This window comes from Notamacropus eugenii, chromosome 2 (assembly GCF_028372415.1).
Source record: "Notamacropus eugenii isolate mMacEug1 chromosome 2, mMacEug1.pri_v2, whole genome shotgun sequence".
Classification (NCBI taxonomy): Eukaryota; Metazoa; Chordata; class Mammalia; order Diprotodontia; family Macropodidae; genus Notamacropus; species Notamacropus eugenii.
Genome location: NC_092873.1, coordinates 439,021,530 through 439,041,682, shown reverse-complemented (window position 1 = coordinate 439,041,682; position 20,153 = coordinate 439,021,530). Strand labels below are relative to the sequence as shown.

The following is a 20,153-nucleotide window of genomic DNA, read 5'->3' as shown; positions in this document are numbered from 1 at the left end:
ATCTCCATCTAGGAAGCTGAGCAAATTCCTAGGATTCCAGTCCACCAAGTGGAATTTCTGTAGGATGGGGGACTTTTAAGGGATTAGTGATAACTTGTGGTGGTCACCGGAAGGCAGGGTAGAAGTGGGGTTTGGGACGGCCCATCCTTGCCTCTGCTCTTCCAGTTTCCACCAAATGGAAATTCTCTCGAGTATTCCTAGTTTTAATACCCACCTCCACAACCAAACTTGAAAACCAGAGGAATCTGAGTTAGGGCCAGGGGAAAAAAAACTGGACTCTACTGTGGGTTCGGCGGACAAAGAAATTCACTCAAGTCAGCAATGTTGTCACTACCCTTTGTCAGGGACATCTTCATTCTGTGACTGGCATGAAATGGTAATGGCAAGGCCCCTGAACCCTAACACCACAGCTGGGGAGGGAACAGGTATGAGGTCATGGGAGTACAGAGAAGGGGCCTAGAAGGAGGGTCCCCCAAGAGGACCTAAGCAGCAACAAGTCCCAAAGACTGGGAACTAAGCCCCATCTGTTCCATTCCCTTGGGGTTGCTCCCCAAATGCAGGAGTTCAGAGACAGTCACCATGGCTCCTCTTGAAGGCACACTAGGCTAAGGCTGGTCCCACCTGTCTCTTTCATATGATCCTAGAAGTACCCAGCCCATGGTTGAGGGAACATCCTCTTCTTCACTGGGTGAGCACTGTGGCCCAGATTGTGACTGATGACAGTCTCTTGGGTCAAGAGAATGGGATTGCACATGAGGAAAATTCTTCTGAGAGTAGTGAGAGGCCTTCAGTAGTCTTTCTGGCCTCCTGCTACCCAGGAGAAGGAGCAAATTTAAGACAGACAATTCAGAGCCGTCTGTGTCTCTTTTGAAGGCAGTGACATTTCTGGGGCCTCCAGGGGCAGTATCTTCATTCTCAGTCCTTCCTGACATTCCACTCTCCTCCCCAGGAGAAGTAAAGCCCATGGACACTATTTCCTTCTGCTCCTGCCCATTTAGGAGTCCACTTCGTTCATCCTGACCAGCAGGGACAGGCTCCCCGGTTTCAGAAAGGGCTGGGAAGCTAAAGAGGGAGAACAATGGTTAGGGCTAAGCAACAACACATGGTCATTACCAGTAAGCAGAGGGCAATAGCCAGGTGGAAAGAGAGCCTGACACAGAAAGGCTTGTGGGGACAGAGGGAGAACCTAGCAAGGAGAAGAAGTTGCCTCTGAGGGGCCAGGGCCATCATTAATATTGGTTAAGACAACCAGTCATCATGGGGTTTGAGTTGCATTAGAGAGATTTTTTTCAGACGCTCAAAGCTAACTCCACCTCCAGCCCTCTCCTTATTAAAGAGAGGAGGAACTAGGAGGATCTGAGACTTAGATATGAAATTTTTCAGCGAAGGGAAAGCATAGGGTTCTCCCTGAAGAAAGACTAAAGGGGATTAATGCCTAGTTTCATTAGAACTGAAAGAGATCCTAGAGATTATTTAGTCCAACCCCTTCATTTTGCAGACAAACAGATCCAAAGAAGGGAAAGGATTTGCTCAGGCTCACTCTATGTCTTCATGGAAGAAGGCTGATTGGAATCATGGTCTTCTGACTCCTAGCCTAGAAGTCTTTCTACCACATCATGCTGCCTCCTCCTCCTCCTCTACCCTGAAGTCTTGTGCCTCCCTCATTCCCTACCCCACCCCCAAGATGGATGGTATCTGGGGCAGAGGGCATTGGGCTGGGATTCAAGTCTCCTGGGTTCTATCCCTGACACCCCCTCCTACCAGATGGGTTAGTTTCCCCTAAGCTTGCTCTGTCTGCCCTTCCTCCTTCAATGGGTCATTGCTTCCTTGGGAATATGAAATGTCATGAAGAATGAATCATGGTGTTGCCCTGTAGACCTGGTGTTTCTCTCTGTCCTTTTGCTGTACTATCATGTCCAGTCTCTGCTCCTCTAGACCCCATGCCCACATGCTGGCCTTATTTACTCTGAGCAGGACAATTTGTACAATCGTTCTCCTCACCCTTTGCCCTACCTCAGGCCTCCCAGGGAGTTCCCTGTCTCTCCCTGTTCTTTGGGGGACCCTGGGAAAAAGAAATGCCCCTTAGCTCTCAGGACCCTACCTGATTTCCTGTTCTGAGTCTGGGGACCCTGAGGGAGAAGCTGCCCATGACTACAAGATACTTCTCCCCACTTTATGAAACCATCACATTGTTGGTTCACACCATCTTACCCCTCTCAGACTCCTCTACCTATGTGAAGAGCACTAGCTCAAGGCCCCTTTGGTCACTTTGATCCTGCCAGTCTCTCCCTTGGCAGTGAAAAGAGAAGGAAAAGACTGGCCAGTGCCTGGTAGGATGTAGGGCATCCAAATGCCCTCTCTCTCTCTGGGGTAGACAGCATCTGAGATGAAAGGTTTCTTTGCCTATAATGGCTGGGATTTTAAGGTAAAGGATTTAATTCTGTAGCATCTAAGTTTCATTTCTGAACTCCATCCTTCTGCCCCACCCCCTACCCCCACCTCTTTCTTTATCACTGGAGATTGAGAGGTGGAGGAAGAGGAAACCTGCCTTGGAAGCTAAAGCTGCGGGATCCTGATATCCTGTCCCCTCAGCCTAGATCTCTTCTTTCCTGTCCCTTCCTCTCCTAGTAGACCAAATCTAAGGCCACAATGTATAGAGGAAAAGAGAACCCTCACTGTACCCCATATATCTATAAATCTGGAGGAGGGGGAATTCACTAACTAGCTGTGTGACAAAAAGAAAATCCCTTTCTGGGTCCCACTTTCTCCATCTATAAAATAAGGGTGTTGGACTAGATGACCCCAAAGGTCCCTTCCAGTTTATGACTTTAACCATGATTCCAATCCTGCCTGCGTTCTATGATCCCAAGACACAGGGGTCTCAGTCAATCCCATTCCAATCAGCCCTCCTCAAATTCCTCCTCAAATTCCCCGCTATCCTCAGATTCCCATTTTAGGATGGCCAAATTACTGAGAAACCCTGCTCTGAAGTCTCTTCCTTCCATCCTTTTCTTTTGAAGGTTGAGGCTGATTATGGTAGTCTGGGGGAAAGGTCAGGCAAGGGTACCTGATGAGAGGTGGGAGAAACAGAAACTCCTGCCCCAGACTAACATGATGGGCTAGACAGGCAGGGAAATTCTACACACACTACATCAACTCATGAGATTTTCAATCCTCTTCACGGACTAGAGATGGTGGTTACCTGACTGGGCCTTCCACGTGGGCCAAAGCAGCCTCAATGCCTGGAGCAAGTGGGAGGTTGTTTGCCAGGTCACCCTGGGCTCCTCTCTTTTATAACCCCCTTCTTTCTAACCTGCGCCCTCAGCCAAAAAGTAGCGGTCCCTCTCTCAACTTGGCCCCCCTGCCCTTTGGCTATTTGCCAACAAGGAAGGAGTTTAGGGATGAATTGCTGGGTCCCTCGTCACTGGATTCGTTGTTCCCCTCACTCTCCTGTCGGAGCCGCGACCCTGGACCTGGCTGGGACTTCTAAGTCTGCTGCCAGCTTCGTGGCGGTTCAGCGGACAGGAGTTCACTGGGCTCTCCAACCCCACAGAGCCAGGTCACTAACCTGATATGGTTCCCTGGACAGAAAGGACAGCAGGATCGAGGTGGAATATGATGAGGGGGCTGGGCCTAGGACACCAGGGTCCCTGGCCCAAGACTCTGCCGGGCTCGAACAGTCTGGATGGCCTGTTGGTTCTTGAACTTGACCAGCCCCAGGGTGATCTGTGCGTTCCAGCCGGGGTCCTCGAGGGGGCAACGAAAGTCGATCTCCCCGCCGTCCTCGGTCACCAGGGTGAAGTAGATGTGCCGCTCCGTGCTCTCCACGCACTCCACTGCCTTGATTCGATCGAAGCTGAGCTCCTTGGGCCGCCCGCCCGTGCCTTTGACCTCGAAGAGCTGCAGCCCCCGCTCGGTCAGCACGCAGCGCTTCCGTTTCCAAAGCTGCAGCAGCCCCCCGCTGCGCTTCTCCAGCACCCCCTCCTTCAGCACCTTCGCTGCCGCGGTCGTCATCTGGGCTCTGAGCCCGTCTGCCTCCCAGTGCTCAGACTCTGGTCGTGCCCCTTGGGACAGGCTCCCCGAGAGCCCCTCTGGCACTTCCCAGAGCAGCCTGAAACTGGCCTAACCGACAGCGGGTACACTACTCCTTGTACCCCCAGCTGATTGCCCTGGACCCCGGCCCCCGCTCTGTGCTCCGCCGGGCAGTGCCCTGTGCCCCGCTACGCAGGATCTGCCCCTGATCTGCTGTGTGCTCAGTTTTTGCACCCTCTCCGACGACGCCCCTCTCTTCCCTAGCTGCCCCGCCTGACAGTCCCCCAGCACCTACAGGGCCCCGCGTTCTGCGGCCCCGCTGCCCCCGCTCGCTCCCGGCCCGGCCTGCAGTCTATGGCACCCCCGGTCTTCTCCCTCCCAGTGGGCTCGGTCTGGGCGCTGAGCCGCAGCTCGGAGGATGTGTCCTTACATGTTCCTCTCCTCTCCTCCGGCCCAGCCCCTCGGTGCATTCCTGGCCGGCTCGGTCCCGCCCCTCCGCGGGCCAGGCCCTGGCCCAGACACAGCCTCGGGGGGCGGGGCGGCAGCTGGGACTCATTCACAAACTGGCAGGCCGGGGAAGCTGATCAGGAGGTGGGGGGGAGGGGATGGGAGAGGGAGAGGAGGAGAGAGGAAGGGAGGGGAGAAGGAGAAATGAGGAATGAGAGGGGGAACCTCCTGTCCCAGCAGCCCAAGTCTTATTCAATCTCTTCTGCAACTTCTTGAGCGCTATCCCCCCTCCCCACTTCCCTCCCCCTCCTCTCACCCGGTCCGGCCATGTGGCTCACGGCGTTGGACTGTGCTATTGGGGGTGGGCCTGCCGGGGAGGGGAGGGAAGGGGGGTGCCATGGCTGCGGAGAGGGCTACGGATGGGGAGTACGGGCTTGGAGGGCCCTGTCAGGCTCTGGTGCTTTCCGGTATGTAAAATGCTTGCACATGCACCCTCACACAAAGAAAAGTTTCTTCATTCACCTTCCGCCAGTTTGGCCAGCTCCCTTCAGCTCCAGTACGACAGGAAAGGTCAGGGTGAGCCTCACATTTTCAGAGCACGTATGTGGGGCCCAAGTCCTTTTTCCTTCCTCCCCCCTCAGTCTCCCCAGATTTTCCCATGCCAGACTGAAGAGAATACATTTGAACTCAAGGGGCCAGGGGAGGCTTTGGGGTTCGGGGTAGAGGTAAGGGACAGTAAGGCACAAGCCAGGATCTGAAACAGCTGTGGCTCCCTAGCTTAGCAGTTGGGCCAGGGAGAGGGAATTCTCCCTCCCTGACTAGGTGAGGGAGGAAGCTGGTGGGTGGGCTGCATTGCCCAGAGGATACCTTGTGCACTCAGCTACTTTCAGTTCTGAACAAAAATCTATCCGAGAATCTCTCATCTCAGACCCTGGGAGCTGACAGTCTCTACCCTGCTCTTGTAGGCTCAGAGAGGGTGGGATTTTGCGGGTGCCCTCTTGGGGATGGATTGTGAGAGAGATATGGATTGCCTCCTGGATGGAGAGAGTAAGATGCAGAGAAAGAAAATGAAGGCCTTATTCCTATATCCTATCTCTCATCCCTGGAGGGAAGGAAGACCATTTTGAGAGGGAGCCTGGGAATGGGAACTGAATGGGGTCTGTTCTGTGTTACCACCTCTTTGCTGATCCCAAGTAATATCACCTCCCCAGGCATTGATTTGTTAAAGGGCCTGTTCAACACATGTTAATAATAGATTATTACATGATTAATAATATATAATAATGTTTATAATGAGGATTCCTAGTGTGAGCACCTCGTGATTCTGTCTTCTGTGTCCCAGAACCTAACAGTGTCACTCACAGTACTCTGAGCTGGCCCTTGGCTGGAAGGGAAAGAGGTGAGAGACTCTTTTTTCTCTGTGCAGAACTCTTGAGGACCCTGTTTTTCCCTTCTTAGCAACTTGCAAAGATGGAATAGTGTAAAGGGTGTTTGGATTTGGAGCCAAAGGACTTAGGTTAGCTCTGCCAATTGCTATCTGTGTGATTTTAGATAAACACTTTAACTTCTCTGGACTCAGTTTCCTCATCTGTAAAAGGAAGAAATTGGACAAGATGATCTCTGAGGTTCTTTCCAGCTCTAAATGTTTGCTCTTGCCATGTGAGGCTCCTCATCTAGAAATTCTACAGTTCCTTCCCTAGAACGACTGGTCTGAGCTGGTGGCTGCTGGTGAGAGGTGACTAAGATGGGGGAGCCCTTCTGCAGGCAACGTCTGTGTCCTGTCAAAGCAGGAGGAGACAGGAAAGTCTTGGATGCTTCCTCATCCTGGCTGTCCATCCATTCCAGATACTTCACCCTCCCCACTTGACAGATGGCACTGAGGCCCTCCAGGGCAGGCTGAGATCTTTCTTCCTCAAATAGGTCAGCAGCTGGTTCAGTCACTATACCTACAGGACATCTTGAAAGGAGGAAGTGGGCACTAGCTTGATTCTGGAGACCTGGGTTCCAACCCCAGTTTAGTCAATAACTGTGACCTTGGAAGAAGTCAGAGTGACTCTTTGAGCCTCAGTTTCCTCATCTGTAAAGGGGGGGGCACTGAATGAGATGAACTCTAATAAACAACCAAATGGGTTTATTAGGTACAGACTAGGTGCTAGGCACATAGGTGCTAGAGATACAAAGACAGAAATCCAATGTCATCTGCCCTCAGAAGGCCCTTGTTCTTCTGAATCAAAGCTCTCTTCCAGCTCTAACCTTCTAGAGTCATGTGTTTAAATTGTCCTAGTCCTGGATGCTGTCCCCCACTTCGAACAGACAGAATCCCATGTTTCTTTCTCAACCACTGCTCTATATGTGTGTCCTGGCCTGGGGTAGTAAGAAAGGGCCAAAGGAAAGATGATCCAGGGCTAAGAAAGGAAAAGGAACAAGATGGGGAGATGGGATGGCAAAGAAACTCAGAAGTGGGAACAGAAGCCAGTTCTAGCCACGACTTATTTCATTAGTTCTACAAGCATTTATTAAGGGACTACTGTAGCCAGGCCCTGTGCTAAGATAAAAGTCCTCAAGGAGGTTGTATTCCATTAGGTGACATGACATAGACTCATATGAGTAAATGCAAAATAATTTCAGGGAAGGCACTAGTAACTTAGGAGATCAGGAGTAGACTCAGGGTGTTTGAAACCCAGGATTCTGACCTCTGATCTCATGATCCTTTGATAGGGGAGATTAGCTCACCCTGGATCTCTTTCTGGAATGATCAGCTCCCCTGTCAATATTGTCCAGTGGGGACTCTGGTCCCAGGAGTCACATTTAGGTCACTGGAGGGCCCAGAGGTCTATGAGTTCTGGAGTGGTGAATCTTGACAGTAACTGCTGCTCTTTTTTTCCTCCTTGATCAGACCTTCTGGATACCTCCTAGTAACAGGGATGTGCCAGTTGACCATCTCAGGGAATGTTGCCTGGCACAGTACCAGGCACACAACAGATGCTCAGCAAACACTTGTTTACTTGACTTGTTGACTTGATGTTGGACAGAATGTCTCTTGGCCTCTGCCCAGAGCTGGCCTACTTGCACTGCCCACCCAAAACAGAAAGTTGATCTGATCCACCAGAACAGACTCAGGTCTGGGCTTTGCTCTCTGGTCTAGAAGAGAATTTCTCCAACTCCTACCCCCACTACCCTCTCAAATGGTTCAGGATCTGGTGGAACTGAAACAGCTATAGCTTAAACCAGAGAGAATAAAAAAAAAAAATGAGCCCCAACATTCTCTCTGGCTTCTTAGAGGTTGGAAGGTAGGAGAGTCTGAAGGTAAAGACAAGGGTGGGCTTGGGGATAGATGCTTCAGGAACAAACCAGAGCAGAGAGACCAAGGCAGAGGCAACCTGTTCATGAGGATAATTCAGAAATCCCCAAAGGAGAATCATAGGTGCTGATTTTCACCACTTGGCTTCAGGCCCTTCCTAGGCCATCCATGGAGGGCAAGTAACACAGAATCTACGGGGTGGGGGTGGGGGGAATGGTCCTTTTATCGAGTACAGAGATACACCCCCAGGGAAGCCAGGTAGGTGGGCAGAATATGCAGGACAGGGGTGGGGAACCTGCAACCTCAAGGCCACATGTGACCCTTTAGGTCCTCAAGTGTGGCCCTTTGACGTCACAGAACTTAATAAAAGAATTTGTTCTGTAAAACTTGGACTCAGTCAAAAGACTGCACCGGAGGACTTAGAAGGCTAAATATGTATGGCCTTGAGGTTGCAGGTTCCCCAGCCCTGATCCAAGAGCTCAGGCATGGGTTATTCCCTCCACTGCCTGGAGGGGAATTATCACAGTGTAGGTCTCACCCTCCCTTCTGGGAGAATTTGGCTTCCTGGGGCTGTTCAGCCCTCCACCAATCAATGTTTAAAGCATTTAGGGGGGAATGGTTTAGATGAACTAATTGGCAACCAGCATAGAAAAATGCCACCTTTCCTCAACAGGCACACACCTAAGAAGGGCTTCCCTTTGAATATGAGATTTGAGAAGCACAGAATCTCATCCCTGAAAGAAATCTCACTCCTACCTGGACAAGAGTCTCATCTACAAAATCCTTGAAAAGTGATCACCCAAGCTATGATTGAAAACCTTGGGAGAAACTGTAGGCTTTTCTTAGTCTTTAGAGGGGTCCTAGTCCCAAGTGATATCATCTGGAAGGAGATTTATAACATGTAGCAGAAAGCATTAAACCTGTATTTAATCTAAAGGACCTGGATATTCTAGCACTTATTAGCTGTGTGACCTTAGGCAAGTCACTTCAAGTCTGTTTCTTCATCTGGAAAATGGGAGTAATAAAATTTGCACTATCTACCTCATAGAGTCTTATGAGGAAAGTGTTTTGTAACCCTTAAAGCACCATAAATGTGAGTTAATTACATTTAAACCTGGTGACTCCCATTCCCACAGCAGGAGTCTCTTGACAAACAACCCCCAGCTAACCTGTATTTCAATGATCCCCTCATTCCCACCTCTTGATATGTCTCACCAGCTTTGAGTCAGACAGGCCAGGTAACTGACTCCTTCTTACCCAAATGGGATGGGAAATGGACTTGTTAGTTCCCAACCCACTCCCCCATATCCTAAAAGGCCAGAGACATCTTGAATTGCCCTAAACTGCCTAAAGGTCTCTCCCTGCTCATTGATGCTCCAGGACCCAGTTCAACTAAGAGTAGGTTGAGAGACAGGATAAGCCAAAAGGCATTTGAGGAGTTGGGCCTCTCCCAAGTCTTCCCTTGCCCTGCCCACCTTCAGCTCCTCTTTGATGCTCCGGCCTTTGTTAGGGCTGGGGTGGCTTTGGGATTTCCTCGGATCTCTGCTCCTGCAAAGAAAAAAAAGGGAATCAAAGTTTTGGGTTCTCTAAAGGTCTGGGTTTATAGGTGTAATTGCACCAGACTCCCCTGGCTGAGCCCTAACCCGCCCAGACTTGCTCTAGGGCCTGGCTCTCTCGGTGGAAATCCCCTCCCACTCAATGCTCTTTAATCACTTTCCAAACCAATAACTTTCCTGAGTCACCAGAGATCCCTTTCGTCTAGCACCAGGAGAGCGTGGCTCCCCCCACCCCTTGATGACAGGCTGGGCCTGGACTTGAAGGAACTGGGGCCTGCTTTGTGGGTCTGGTTAGGGCTTGTGGGGTTTCCCATGGTATCCTGGCACCTGGGTGCCAGAGATTCAGGGGCAAAGGTAGCTAAGGCAGGGTGCCCTCAAATGACCCCAATTCCCCCATGTCCCTTGGCCAGGGGTCAAGGACCCCAAAAGGATCTAAAAGCATGGTCTTTCACCTTTCTATCATTTGAGGATAGTTTAGAACCCAGAGCTGAAAGGCTCAGTAGAGATCAACTAATCCAGCTTCCTCAGTTTACAGAAGAGGAAACTGAATCTTAGATTAAACAAACTGGGATTCAAGTCCACTTCTGACTCCAATAAAGCACTCTTCTTCCCAGTGCCCCATGTTGCCAGATGAGTTTAAAGCAGGGGTTCTTAATCTGAAGACCAGCAACTTTTAAAAGAATATTTTTTGCCCACTGGTATTGCTAGATAATTGATTTCTTTGGAAATCCTAAGATGTTATACATTTTTATATTTTATATTTACCTTTATAGTTTATGCATTTAAAAACATTATTTTGAGAAACGGTCCATAGGTTTCACTGGATGGCCACAAGGGTCTAGTTTAAGGATTTTTACAAAGTTTAAATTCAATGACCTCTAAGGGCTCTACTCTAACAATTCAAGGGGTGGGGGACACCTGTCCTCGATAGGGGTATCCAGTGGGAACTGTAATATAATAAAATGTGGATTTCTTACCCTGATATGGTGAGACATATAGATGAAGAAAATCTCAGTAACCTCAATATGCCAGTATTTGTGCCCATTTGTGCCTTCCTACATTTCATTCCTTCACCCTGGAGCACTAGAGACATGGGGCACTGATCATCCAGCCATGAGAAGGCCCCGAATTCTCAGCTGGCATTGGCTGCTGTGGAGTAAAGGACTCTTTGTCCACTATATCTTTCTATAGCATACAAAGGAGAAAAATGGATATAATCCCTCTATGAGAAAACTGTTCAAATGTCAGTCCAGATCTGTACCTAACCCCTAAGGATTCTTTCTCAATGAGGCCTTGGGCATCAGATCTTCATGGCTCTTTCTGAAGAAAGAGTATTGCACTGTCCAGACCAGCTTCCTCAAACCATCTAGAGGAAAGTTGAGAGGCAAGGACCCAGCTGTGTGGAAATGAGGAAAGGGACTCATAGGGCTCATTGTTGAGAATCTGGACCTTTCCTGCCATGATATACTTTTGGGTAATGGGACACTGTTTACTTACCAACAAAGTTTTTGTGTTTAGGATTAATCAGAGAGGGAACTCCACTCACCCCTTTACCTGAGCACCTGAGAATTAACTCCCTCCAACCCTATACACTTTTCCAAAAGGCAATAGTGGTGCCGTTGATAGAGCATTGAACTTGGGGCCAGGAAGACCTGGGTTTAAATACTCCCTCAGATACTGACTGTATGACTCTAGGAAAATTTCTGGGTCTCAAATTCCTCATCTGTAAAAGGGGGGATGGGGTGGCTGGGTTGGGTTCAATGACCTCTAAATTCTATTCTAGCTCTAAATTTATGACCTTATGATTCTCCACACACACACACATCTCCATCTTGAACTTCTTTGGGTCTTCTTCACTTTTATTTGGTGACCTGGGGCAGATTCTTTGACCTTCTGTTTTTCTCCCCTTAGTTGGATACAAGGAGAATGCATTTGAGGACAAAAAAGTGGAGGAAAGGAAGAAGGAGGAGGAAATTAAAAAGGTTGGGTCTGGTTACCAGCCATCACAACTATGGCCAGCTGTTTGAGCAGGCAGAGGAGGAAAGGAGGTGGCATCCTGTGTGAGAAGGTGTGCAAGGAAATATAGGGGTGGGGAGAAAAGAGAGTAGAAACCATCACTGTATGTTTCCTTGCTACCTCACTTGAATGTTCTTTTAAAAATCTTCATTCATTCATTTATTTATTTTTACAATGATTTTCCATTGTTTTCCCACTGTCCCTGTCCCTAATTGAATCATATGTTAGAAAAGAAAAAGTATATTTATAGCAGTCTTTTTGTGCTGGCAAGAATTGAAAACTGAGGGGATTCCAATCAGTTGGGAAATGGCTGAACAAGTTATAGTATATGAATGTGATGGAATATTATTGTGCTATAAGAAATTATGAAATGAATGGTTTCAGAAAAACCTAGTAAGACTTCTACGAACTGATACAAAGTGAAATGAGCAGAAGCAAAAGAAAAATCTACACAGTAACAACAACATTGTAAAGATTCTCAACTGTGAAAGACTTAGTAACTGATCAACACAATGATCCACCACAATTCCAAAGGACTCATGATGAAACATGCCATCCACCTCCAGAGAGAGAGCTGATGGACTCAGAGTACAAATTGGAGCCTTTCTCCTTTGTTTTTTCTTTCTTCTTTTTTTTAAAACATGACTAATGCAGAAATTTGCTTTGCATGACTATACATATTTGTAATGGGTTTTGTTTTTCTTGCCTTCTCCATGGGCTGGAGAGGAGGAGGGGGAGTGAGAGAATTTGGAACTAAAAAAAAGAATAAAAAAGTCTCTGTGCTATGTGTGTATACATACATACATACATACATACATATATATATATTCATGAGATTACTAAAATTCTGTGCCCATTGGGTGTTGGAAGGAGGGAAGAAAGAGTAAACCCTCATAATAAATATGCATAGTCCAGCAAAACAAATGTCCATATTGGCTATGTCCCAAAATGCAAGTGTCACTCTGCATTTTCTGTCCATCATCTTTCTCATATGTGATGGGTGGTGTGTTTCTCCTTCAGTCCTCTGGAATGATGAGCTGTCATTGCACTAATCAGAGTTCTAAAGCCTTTCAAAGCTGTTTTTCTTTATAATGTTGCATTGTGTAAATTGATCTCCTGGTTCTGTTCACTTTACTTTGCCTGACTTCATAAAGATCCTCCTACTTTCCTCTGAAATGGTCCGTTTTGTCATTTCATATAGCACAATAGTCTTCCATTCCATTCCTATGCCAAATTTTATTCAGCCATTCCCCAGTTGATGGGCAGCACTTTTAGTTTCCAGTTTGGGGTTACTATGAAAAGGGCTACTACGAGGGTTTTTGTACCTCTGGGCATTTACCTCTTTCTTTCTTTGATCTTGATGAAGTCTCAGAGTCCTGTGCTGAGTTCTCACTTACCTCGTTCAGCTCCTTTAGCCTTGGTCCAGGGAATGCCAGCCAGCGCCACCATGCACCCTTTCACTGTCTTGGCTTAGATGTAGACAAACATCTCTCTTCCCTTAATTTGAGTAAGATGAGGTTCAAACTTTCCCAAAGGAACTTTATTGGGAAATTAAAGGAAAAACAAAAGATGTTGAAATACAAGAAACATGAGTAGAATGGCAAAGTCATGGCCTGAGTCTCCTTGTCCAGTCTGGCACAGCTTGCAGGGCATCCAGCCACCCTTTCTTTTCCCTGTCTCTACCCTATTTGAGTTGGATACTCAAAGGAACTTTTAGACTCCTAAGCCTGGAGGAGACTCAGGTTGGCCCCAAAGCCAATATTCTGCCTGGATTCTCACGTCTTTCCTGTAACTGCTTCTGAGTCTTTTCTCTGTCTATCTCCTCCCCTTGGAAGAAGGCATTTCCTGGTTGCATTTCAGGTCATCTTGCACTGATCCTGCAATAAGTTCCTTCACCCATCCTGGAGGACTCCCAGGTCCCCAAAAGGCATACCCTGACACCTGATACATTCCTCTTTGTCCCAGTTAGTTTGCCTAAAATATATCCCATAGCTGCTGGTTAAGATCTATTCTACCGTTTTGGTTAACGGTGGCTCCTTTACCCGTGCTCTGGGTTATGATCTGTACTTGAACTCTCTGAGAACCAGGGGGCCTCAAAAGTAGAAGTCCTTACGGAAGAGGATTTGAAATGAAGGGCAGGTCTCTAGCCAAAGTGGGGCTGGCGAGGCTCTGCACCAGTTATCTGAGGAGCAGAATGTGGTTGGGAATAATAAGTAGCATCCAGTCTTCGAACTTCCTCTGAGAACAAGCTGGGGCACCTGGATATAGCTGGGTATGGGACAGAGGTGGAGCAGAGCAATGAAACCAGCAGCAATGGCATTAATAGAATGTCTACTCTGTGCCAGGCACTGAGTTAAATACTTTACAAATATTATCCCTGGGAGGTCAGTGCTACTATTATTCCATTTTACATTTGGGGAAACTGAGGCAAACAGCTATTAAGTGACTTGCCTAAGATCACACAGTTAGTAAGTACTTCTGATTTGATCTCAAGCATTCCTGACTCCAGTCTTAATGATCTATCTGGAAAATGAGGATTCAATTCAACTGTCACCTTGAAAAACAGCATGGGACAGAGAAAGCTCTGACCTGAGAATCAGAAAAATTAGATTCCAGTCAGGCTTCTGAGGCCTACTTCCTGTGTGACCTTGACTTAGTCACCAAAAACTTCCCTAATACTATGTTTGTAGTTCAATCAGTCAGTTGTGTCCAGTTCTTTGTGACCCCATGGGTCCTACTGTCCAGGGGGTTTTCTTGTTAAGGATACTGGAGTGGTTTGCCATTTCCTTCTCCAGTGGGTTAGGCAAACAGAGGTTAAGTGACATGTCCAGAGTCTCAGAGCCAGTAAGTGTCTTGGATCAGATTTAATTTCAGGTCTTCCTGACTCCAGGCGCAGCTCTGTAGCCACTGTGCCACCTAGTTGTCCCTGATCATGTGTTTACTCATCCATAAAAATGAGGTCCTCTGGGCTGTATTTCGGCTCTCTATGTATGATCTTATGATCCTATAATTCTGGCCCAAAGTGTTCTTGGACTGGATTAAAGGCATAGTATTAGAAGACTTTCATAGCAGAGATACTCCCGGCTAAGCAGAAAGAGGCACCCTATAGGTGGGAGTGGGTAGAGAAGCAGAACTGCCTTGAGCTACCGCTTCACCCTCTAGAGGGTTCAGAGTTGGGACTCCTCAAAAGCCAGGGAAGTAGGCAGGAACCTTTGCCTATGGACATGGTTGGGGGAGGGACTGCCGCCCCTCCCCATCTAACACACATACACACACACACACACACACACACACAGGCACACGAGTGGCAAGATCAGGTGTGTATCTGTTTATCAGGTAGCCGATCCTACTACCTTCTCTCCTCAAAGGAAGGACCCAGCCCTTTGCCACCCCCTCCACAAGGCCAGGCCTCATCCACCATCTGTGGTAAGAGGGAAGGATGGGTTTGGGGGCTTGTGGCTGCTTTGGGACAGGGATAATGATGGTGGAGGGGAGAGGTGAGGGGGTAGATAAGGTTGCTGGGGCTGCCCCTGCCCCACCCACCAGACCCACTTGCTATCCCCCTGACTCCAAACAAACCAAAGTGACTTCTCTTGGCCTAACTAGCACCCAGTTAGCAAGAATAATTAGTTTAAATAGGAAGCTGTCTTTCTATAGATGCTCTCCTTTTAACAACCAGCCTCCTAGACAAAGCTGATGATGCCCCATGCCTCTACTTCCTCTCCACCCATTCCCTTCTCTCTCTCCAAGGTTACCAAGAATCTCTTAATTGCTAAATCCAATAGCCTTTTCTCAGAACTCACCTTTCTGGACCTCTCTTGGCATTATTGGCCACTCCCTCTGCTTCAATAATCTCTCCTTCCTCAGGTTCATGACACTGCTTTCTCCTGGTTTTCCTACCTATCTGACTCCTTGACGGTATCAGTTCATGGTGTCCCACCCATCACCCATCTGTCCTGGGTCCTCTTCTCTCTCTCTCTCTCTCTCTCTCTCTCTCTCTCTTTCTCTCTCTCTCTTTTTCTTCTCCTCTTTTTCCCTCTGTCCTCTTTCTCTTCTCTCTCCTCTCTCCTTTCCCTTCTCTCTCTTCTCTTTCTCTCTCCCCCTCTCTCTTTTCTCTCCTCTCTCTCTCACATCTCATCAATTCACATGAATTCCATTATTATCTCTTTGAAGACCAGTACATCCAGATCCTGTTACCTCCAGGATAAAATACAAACTCCTCAACTTGTCACCTAAAGCCCTAGAGCCTATGTTCTATGCCCATCTCAGTGTTTCTGCACAAAAATGTTCTCCAAGGTTGGAACAGATTTATGCTTCATCTCTGCCTCTTAGAAACCTTACCTTCCTTCAAGGCTCACCTCCAATGTCAGCTCTTTTGTGGAACCTTCCCCTCCTCCATGCCTTTGCATAGGCTGTGCCTCATTCCTGAATGCATTTCCTTCTCACATCTTTCAGCTCTTGGAATCCTTAGCTTCCTTCAAAGTTCAGTTCAGGTTCTACTTCCTACAGCTAGCATTTCTTGATATCCTCAGGGGTGGGGAACCTGCAGCCTCGAGCCCATATGTGGCCCTCAAGTACAGCCCTTTGACTGAATTCAAACTTCACAGAACAAATCCCCTTAATAAAAAAGATTTGTTCTGTAAAACTTGGACTCAGTTGAAAGGCCATACCCAAAGAACTAGAAGACCACATGTGGCCTCCAGGCTGCAGGTTTCCTACCCCTGTGACCTAGTTATTAGTGCTCTGTCCTTCTTATAATTAACTTATACTTATCTACTTAGATAGAACCCCATGTTGGTTCCTTAAAGGCAGGGACTGGTTTCATTTTGTCTGTATATCTTTATATCTAGCACAATGTTTTACTAGCATGTGACAAAGGCTAGCTGAATTGGATTGATAGCTACAAGAGGATCCCCACAGGTGAATGCCCTTCTTTCCTTCCACTGTGAGCTGGTATCCCAGAGTATCTGCTCTTTTACACTGAGGGCACCTTCCCTGACTCTTGTCCCAGAGGGAAAATACTTGTTATGGCCTTGCTGAAAGGGATCGCTGAAATAGCCAAAATCATAGGAACACACGACTTAGTACTGGAAGGAATTATTTGGTCTAACTCTCTATATTATAGACAAAGAAACTGAGGCTGCCCAAATCTGTCTCCTCTGACTCCAAGACCAGTGCTCAGCTCTAGTAATGGTCTCTGCCAGCCATCCTCAGACTGATACAGGCATTTACTCTTTTAAAATCTTTAACTTTCTCACTAAATGCCTGCCTCTGGTATGGAAGACCTCTCATTTCCTTGAGGTTTTGGTTTTTGTTTAATTTTTTTTTTAACCTTCTATATGTGCAGTAATAAGGGCGAAGAATTCCTCCCAATAAGAAGAGAAGGGTCAATTTCTCATCAGATTCCAGTCAGAGCCACAGTGCCTAAGGTCAGTCCATTAAAGTGACTGATCTTTGGGGGAGGAAGGCTTTGAGGTCTTCAAGAAACCTGTATGTAGGATGGGTTTGCATGTGATGGGGACAGATTGCAAAGTAGGGAGCAGTTTCAGGGGAAAGGTGCTAGGAAAGGACTGCAGGATGGGAAATAGGACCCCAAGACGCTGAAGAGGTGAGAGGCCAGCAAATCACACTTAATAGTTTTACCCAGGTTGGGACCATACCCTGTCCCCAAATCAAAAATCGAGGTTTGGGTCTAGCCTAACCTTGGGCTGGTCTGAGCATCAGGCAGTAGAAGATCCAGAGAGATATCATATGTGAAACATCATTAATCCAGTGCTCAGCACAGTGCTTGGCATGTAATAGTCACTTAACGTTTATCGACTATTGCCTGAGTAGTAAGTAAAGGACTATGGACAAGAAGAGCAGGCTTCACTGTGACTCCCTAGCACCATCTGCTGTTGATCGGGGATATTGCGGCTGCCTCCTGAACAAACCGCCCCTCCCTATCACTTACTAACTTGTGACTTGGGGAAACTCGCTAAAACCTCTCTCAGCCTCAGTTTCCTCCTCTGTAAAAATGAAGGGAGGTAGCGAGAGATGTTCTCTGAGTCCTTCCTACTTTGAGAACTCTAGGACACCAGACACTTCTCTAACTAGCTCTCCAGCGGAAAGAATTCTGCTAGGTTTAGACAGTGATGGGATTGACTAGGAGAATGATCAGCTGCAAAAAATCAACTTAGGCTGCGGCGGGGAGGTGAAAGCACCCAGCAGATGGCGGCCTGCCTCCAGCATCCAAGTCCCGCGGGACTCCTCTGAGTCCACCACGCTGCCCAATGTCCCCAGCTGGCCCCAGATGTTCCTCATCACCTGAGACCCCTGAGCATCGTGGAAGATATCCAACCTGGTCTTTGTGAGGAATCATTGGGATAACCATGCCAAGCTTTTGTTAGCGTTCCTTTCACCTACAATGCTTTCCTCTTCCTCGGAACCTCTTGTAATATGTAAGATCTTTCCTCCTCTGAGATTTTTCTGATCCTTCCTTCCTTCCTTCCTTCCTTCCTTCCTTCCTTCCTTCCTTCCTTCCTTCCTTCCTTTCTTCCTTCCTTCCTTCCTTCCTTCCTTCCTATAGTGTAGTAAAAAGATTAATTTACTTAGAATCAAGAGAGATGGGGATTCCCATCCTGGCTCCTAACTCTCAGGACGCTGGCAGGCTGTCTAGCCAGATCATTTACTCTCTCTGCACCTCAGTTTCTTCATCTATAAAATGGTAACATTATTATTAATAATAAAAATAATAATGGCTACAATTTACATAGCACTTTAAAGTTTGCAAAACACTTTGCAGATACTTCATTTGATCCTCACAATAACCCTTTGTGAGGGGGAATCAAGTAATCAATAAATGTTTATTAATGTTAAACATCTACTTTTTATTTATTAATTAAACACCTGCTCTGTGCTGAGCACTGTGCTACGTTCTGGGAATACATAAAGAAACCAAAACCAGTCCCTGCCTTCAAATTGCTTACAATCGAATGGTACTGTTACCATTCTCCATGGAGAATCCTCATGTAACTTGCCCAAGGTCACACTGCTAACAAGCGTCTGAGACTGGACTTGAATTCATGTTTCCTAATGCTGTTTCTAGCACCCTAGACATTTTGTCACTTTATATACATGTAATATTTATAAGACTGTTGAAAGAAAAATGATTCATGAATTTTAAGCCATTAGTAAATACAAATGATCATTTATTCCTTCAACAAACACTTGCTGAACACCTACTATATTTAGGACACTGTTCTAGGCCCTATAAGAAATCTAAAAAGACATGAGGCATGGCCTCTGCTTTTGAGAGCTGAGAGCCACCCACAATGGTCTCTCCTGCCTGAATTGCTCTGGCATTGTAACATGTCATTGGGTTCTAAACAAGAGAAGCTCAGCTCATGCTCCAAGTTATAATTTATTAATGTTCAAACAAAGGATACAGAGTCAGCATGTGCCAGCCAGTGACAGCAGACCACATCCCTTTTGTACTGATATGGGCCATGCCACAACCCAAGGACTGTGGCCAATTCTGCCAGAATGGAAACTGACCTGAGCAGCTCCTGAACATTGGGGTTACACTCTCATATACCAAGGAGGACGAATGGGGCTGTGTCCCTTGGCAAACACAGTAATTTGGAGCGGGTAGAGAATCCCACCCCCCCACCCCCCAGCCCCTCAGAATGTACCAATCACAAGTAAATTAGCTAAGGCTTAAAGGGGCATTAGTAGAATTCCTCTGGTGCTCAATTATTGTTTTTCATCATCCATTCCACATAGTTCCATGTGACAACCACTTTCTCCTTCCTTTCAAGAAGGCACCCTGTCTGATTAGACTGTCTCAAATGCTTGTGATGTATGCCCTTCCTGTGGCATTAAGCTTATCCTGCCTTGTTATTATAAATTATGCTTCTTGTGTTTGTGTTTTGTCTCCATAACTGGACTATAACATTCTGTAGGGTGGAGGATTGTGTCTTGTCCATCACAGCCATCTGAGGTGGGCCCCATTATTGTTCCCATTTTATAGATGAGGAAATGATGTGCCTAAGGTCATGCAGCCAGTGTTTGAAAGGAGTGTTGAAGTGATGACTACACTACACAAGTGACTACAGGTCCAGCGTTCTATCCACTAAACTACATTCAGTACAAAAGGTCATTCAATGCATCCATGTCATTTCATAGATGAGTGTTTCAGGGACTTGCCCAATGTCACACAGGAAAGAAGTGGCAAAGTCAAGATTGGAGTCCAGTGTGAAAAACCTCCCTCAGCCTGCCTCTACTTCTGCTGACCATGGAAAGGGCATTGGATTTAGTGAGGAACTAGATTCAAATCCTGACCTTGCCATTTCTTTCCTATGTGACATTGGGCAGGTCACTGAGACTTTCATCTATAAACTGAGAGGGTTACACTGAATAACTTCTAAGGTCCCACCCCATTCTAAATCTACTAATTTCTGAGTTCTACCTATAGAGGGAAAGGGCAGCTAGTTGGTGCCATAGTGCATAGAGCACCAGCCCTGGAGTCAGGAGACCTGAGTTCAAATTTGGATTTAGACATTTAATAGCTGTGTGACCCTGGGCAAGTCACTTAACTGTTTACCTCAGTTTCCTCATCTGGAGGAAGGAAATGGCAACCCACTCCGGTATCTTTGCCAGGAAAACACCAAATGGGGCCACAAATTGTACAACAACATATAGAGGAGCAGATGGAATCAATTTTTAGGGCCACAGGAAGCTCCAGCTCTATTCATTTGGTCCTGAAATTAATTTCATGCAAATGAAGAGACAAAGAGACACTCATTTGGTGGCTCTTTGTT

The 20,153-nt window shown here is 47.1% G+C and overlaps 1 protein-coding gene across 1 annotated transcript; it reads right to left on the bottom strand.

The window, feature by feature from the left end:
* Positions 1-322: 322 nt before the first annotated feature.
* Positions 323-18,203, bottom strand: PHLDA3 (pleckstrin homology like domain family A member 3). Its single transcript, XM_072648226.1, has 3 exons — positions 12,750-18,203; positions 3,569-9,328; positions 323-1,062 (listed from the first exon to the last, which is right to left on the bottom strand). Exon 2 carries the CDS (start codon positions 4,012-4,014, stop codon positions 3,634-3,636), a length of 381 nt encoding a protein of 126 aa, XP_072504327.1. The 5' UTR covers positions 4,015-9,328; positions 12,750-18,203; the 3' UTR covers positions 323-1,062; positions 3,569-3,633.
* Positions 18,204-20,153: the final 1,950 nt, after the last annotated feature.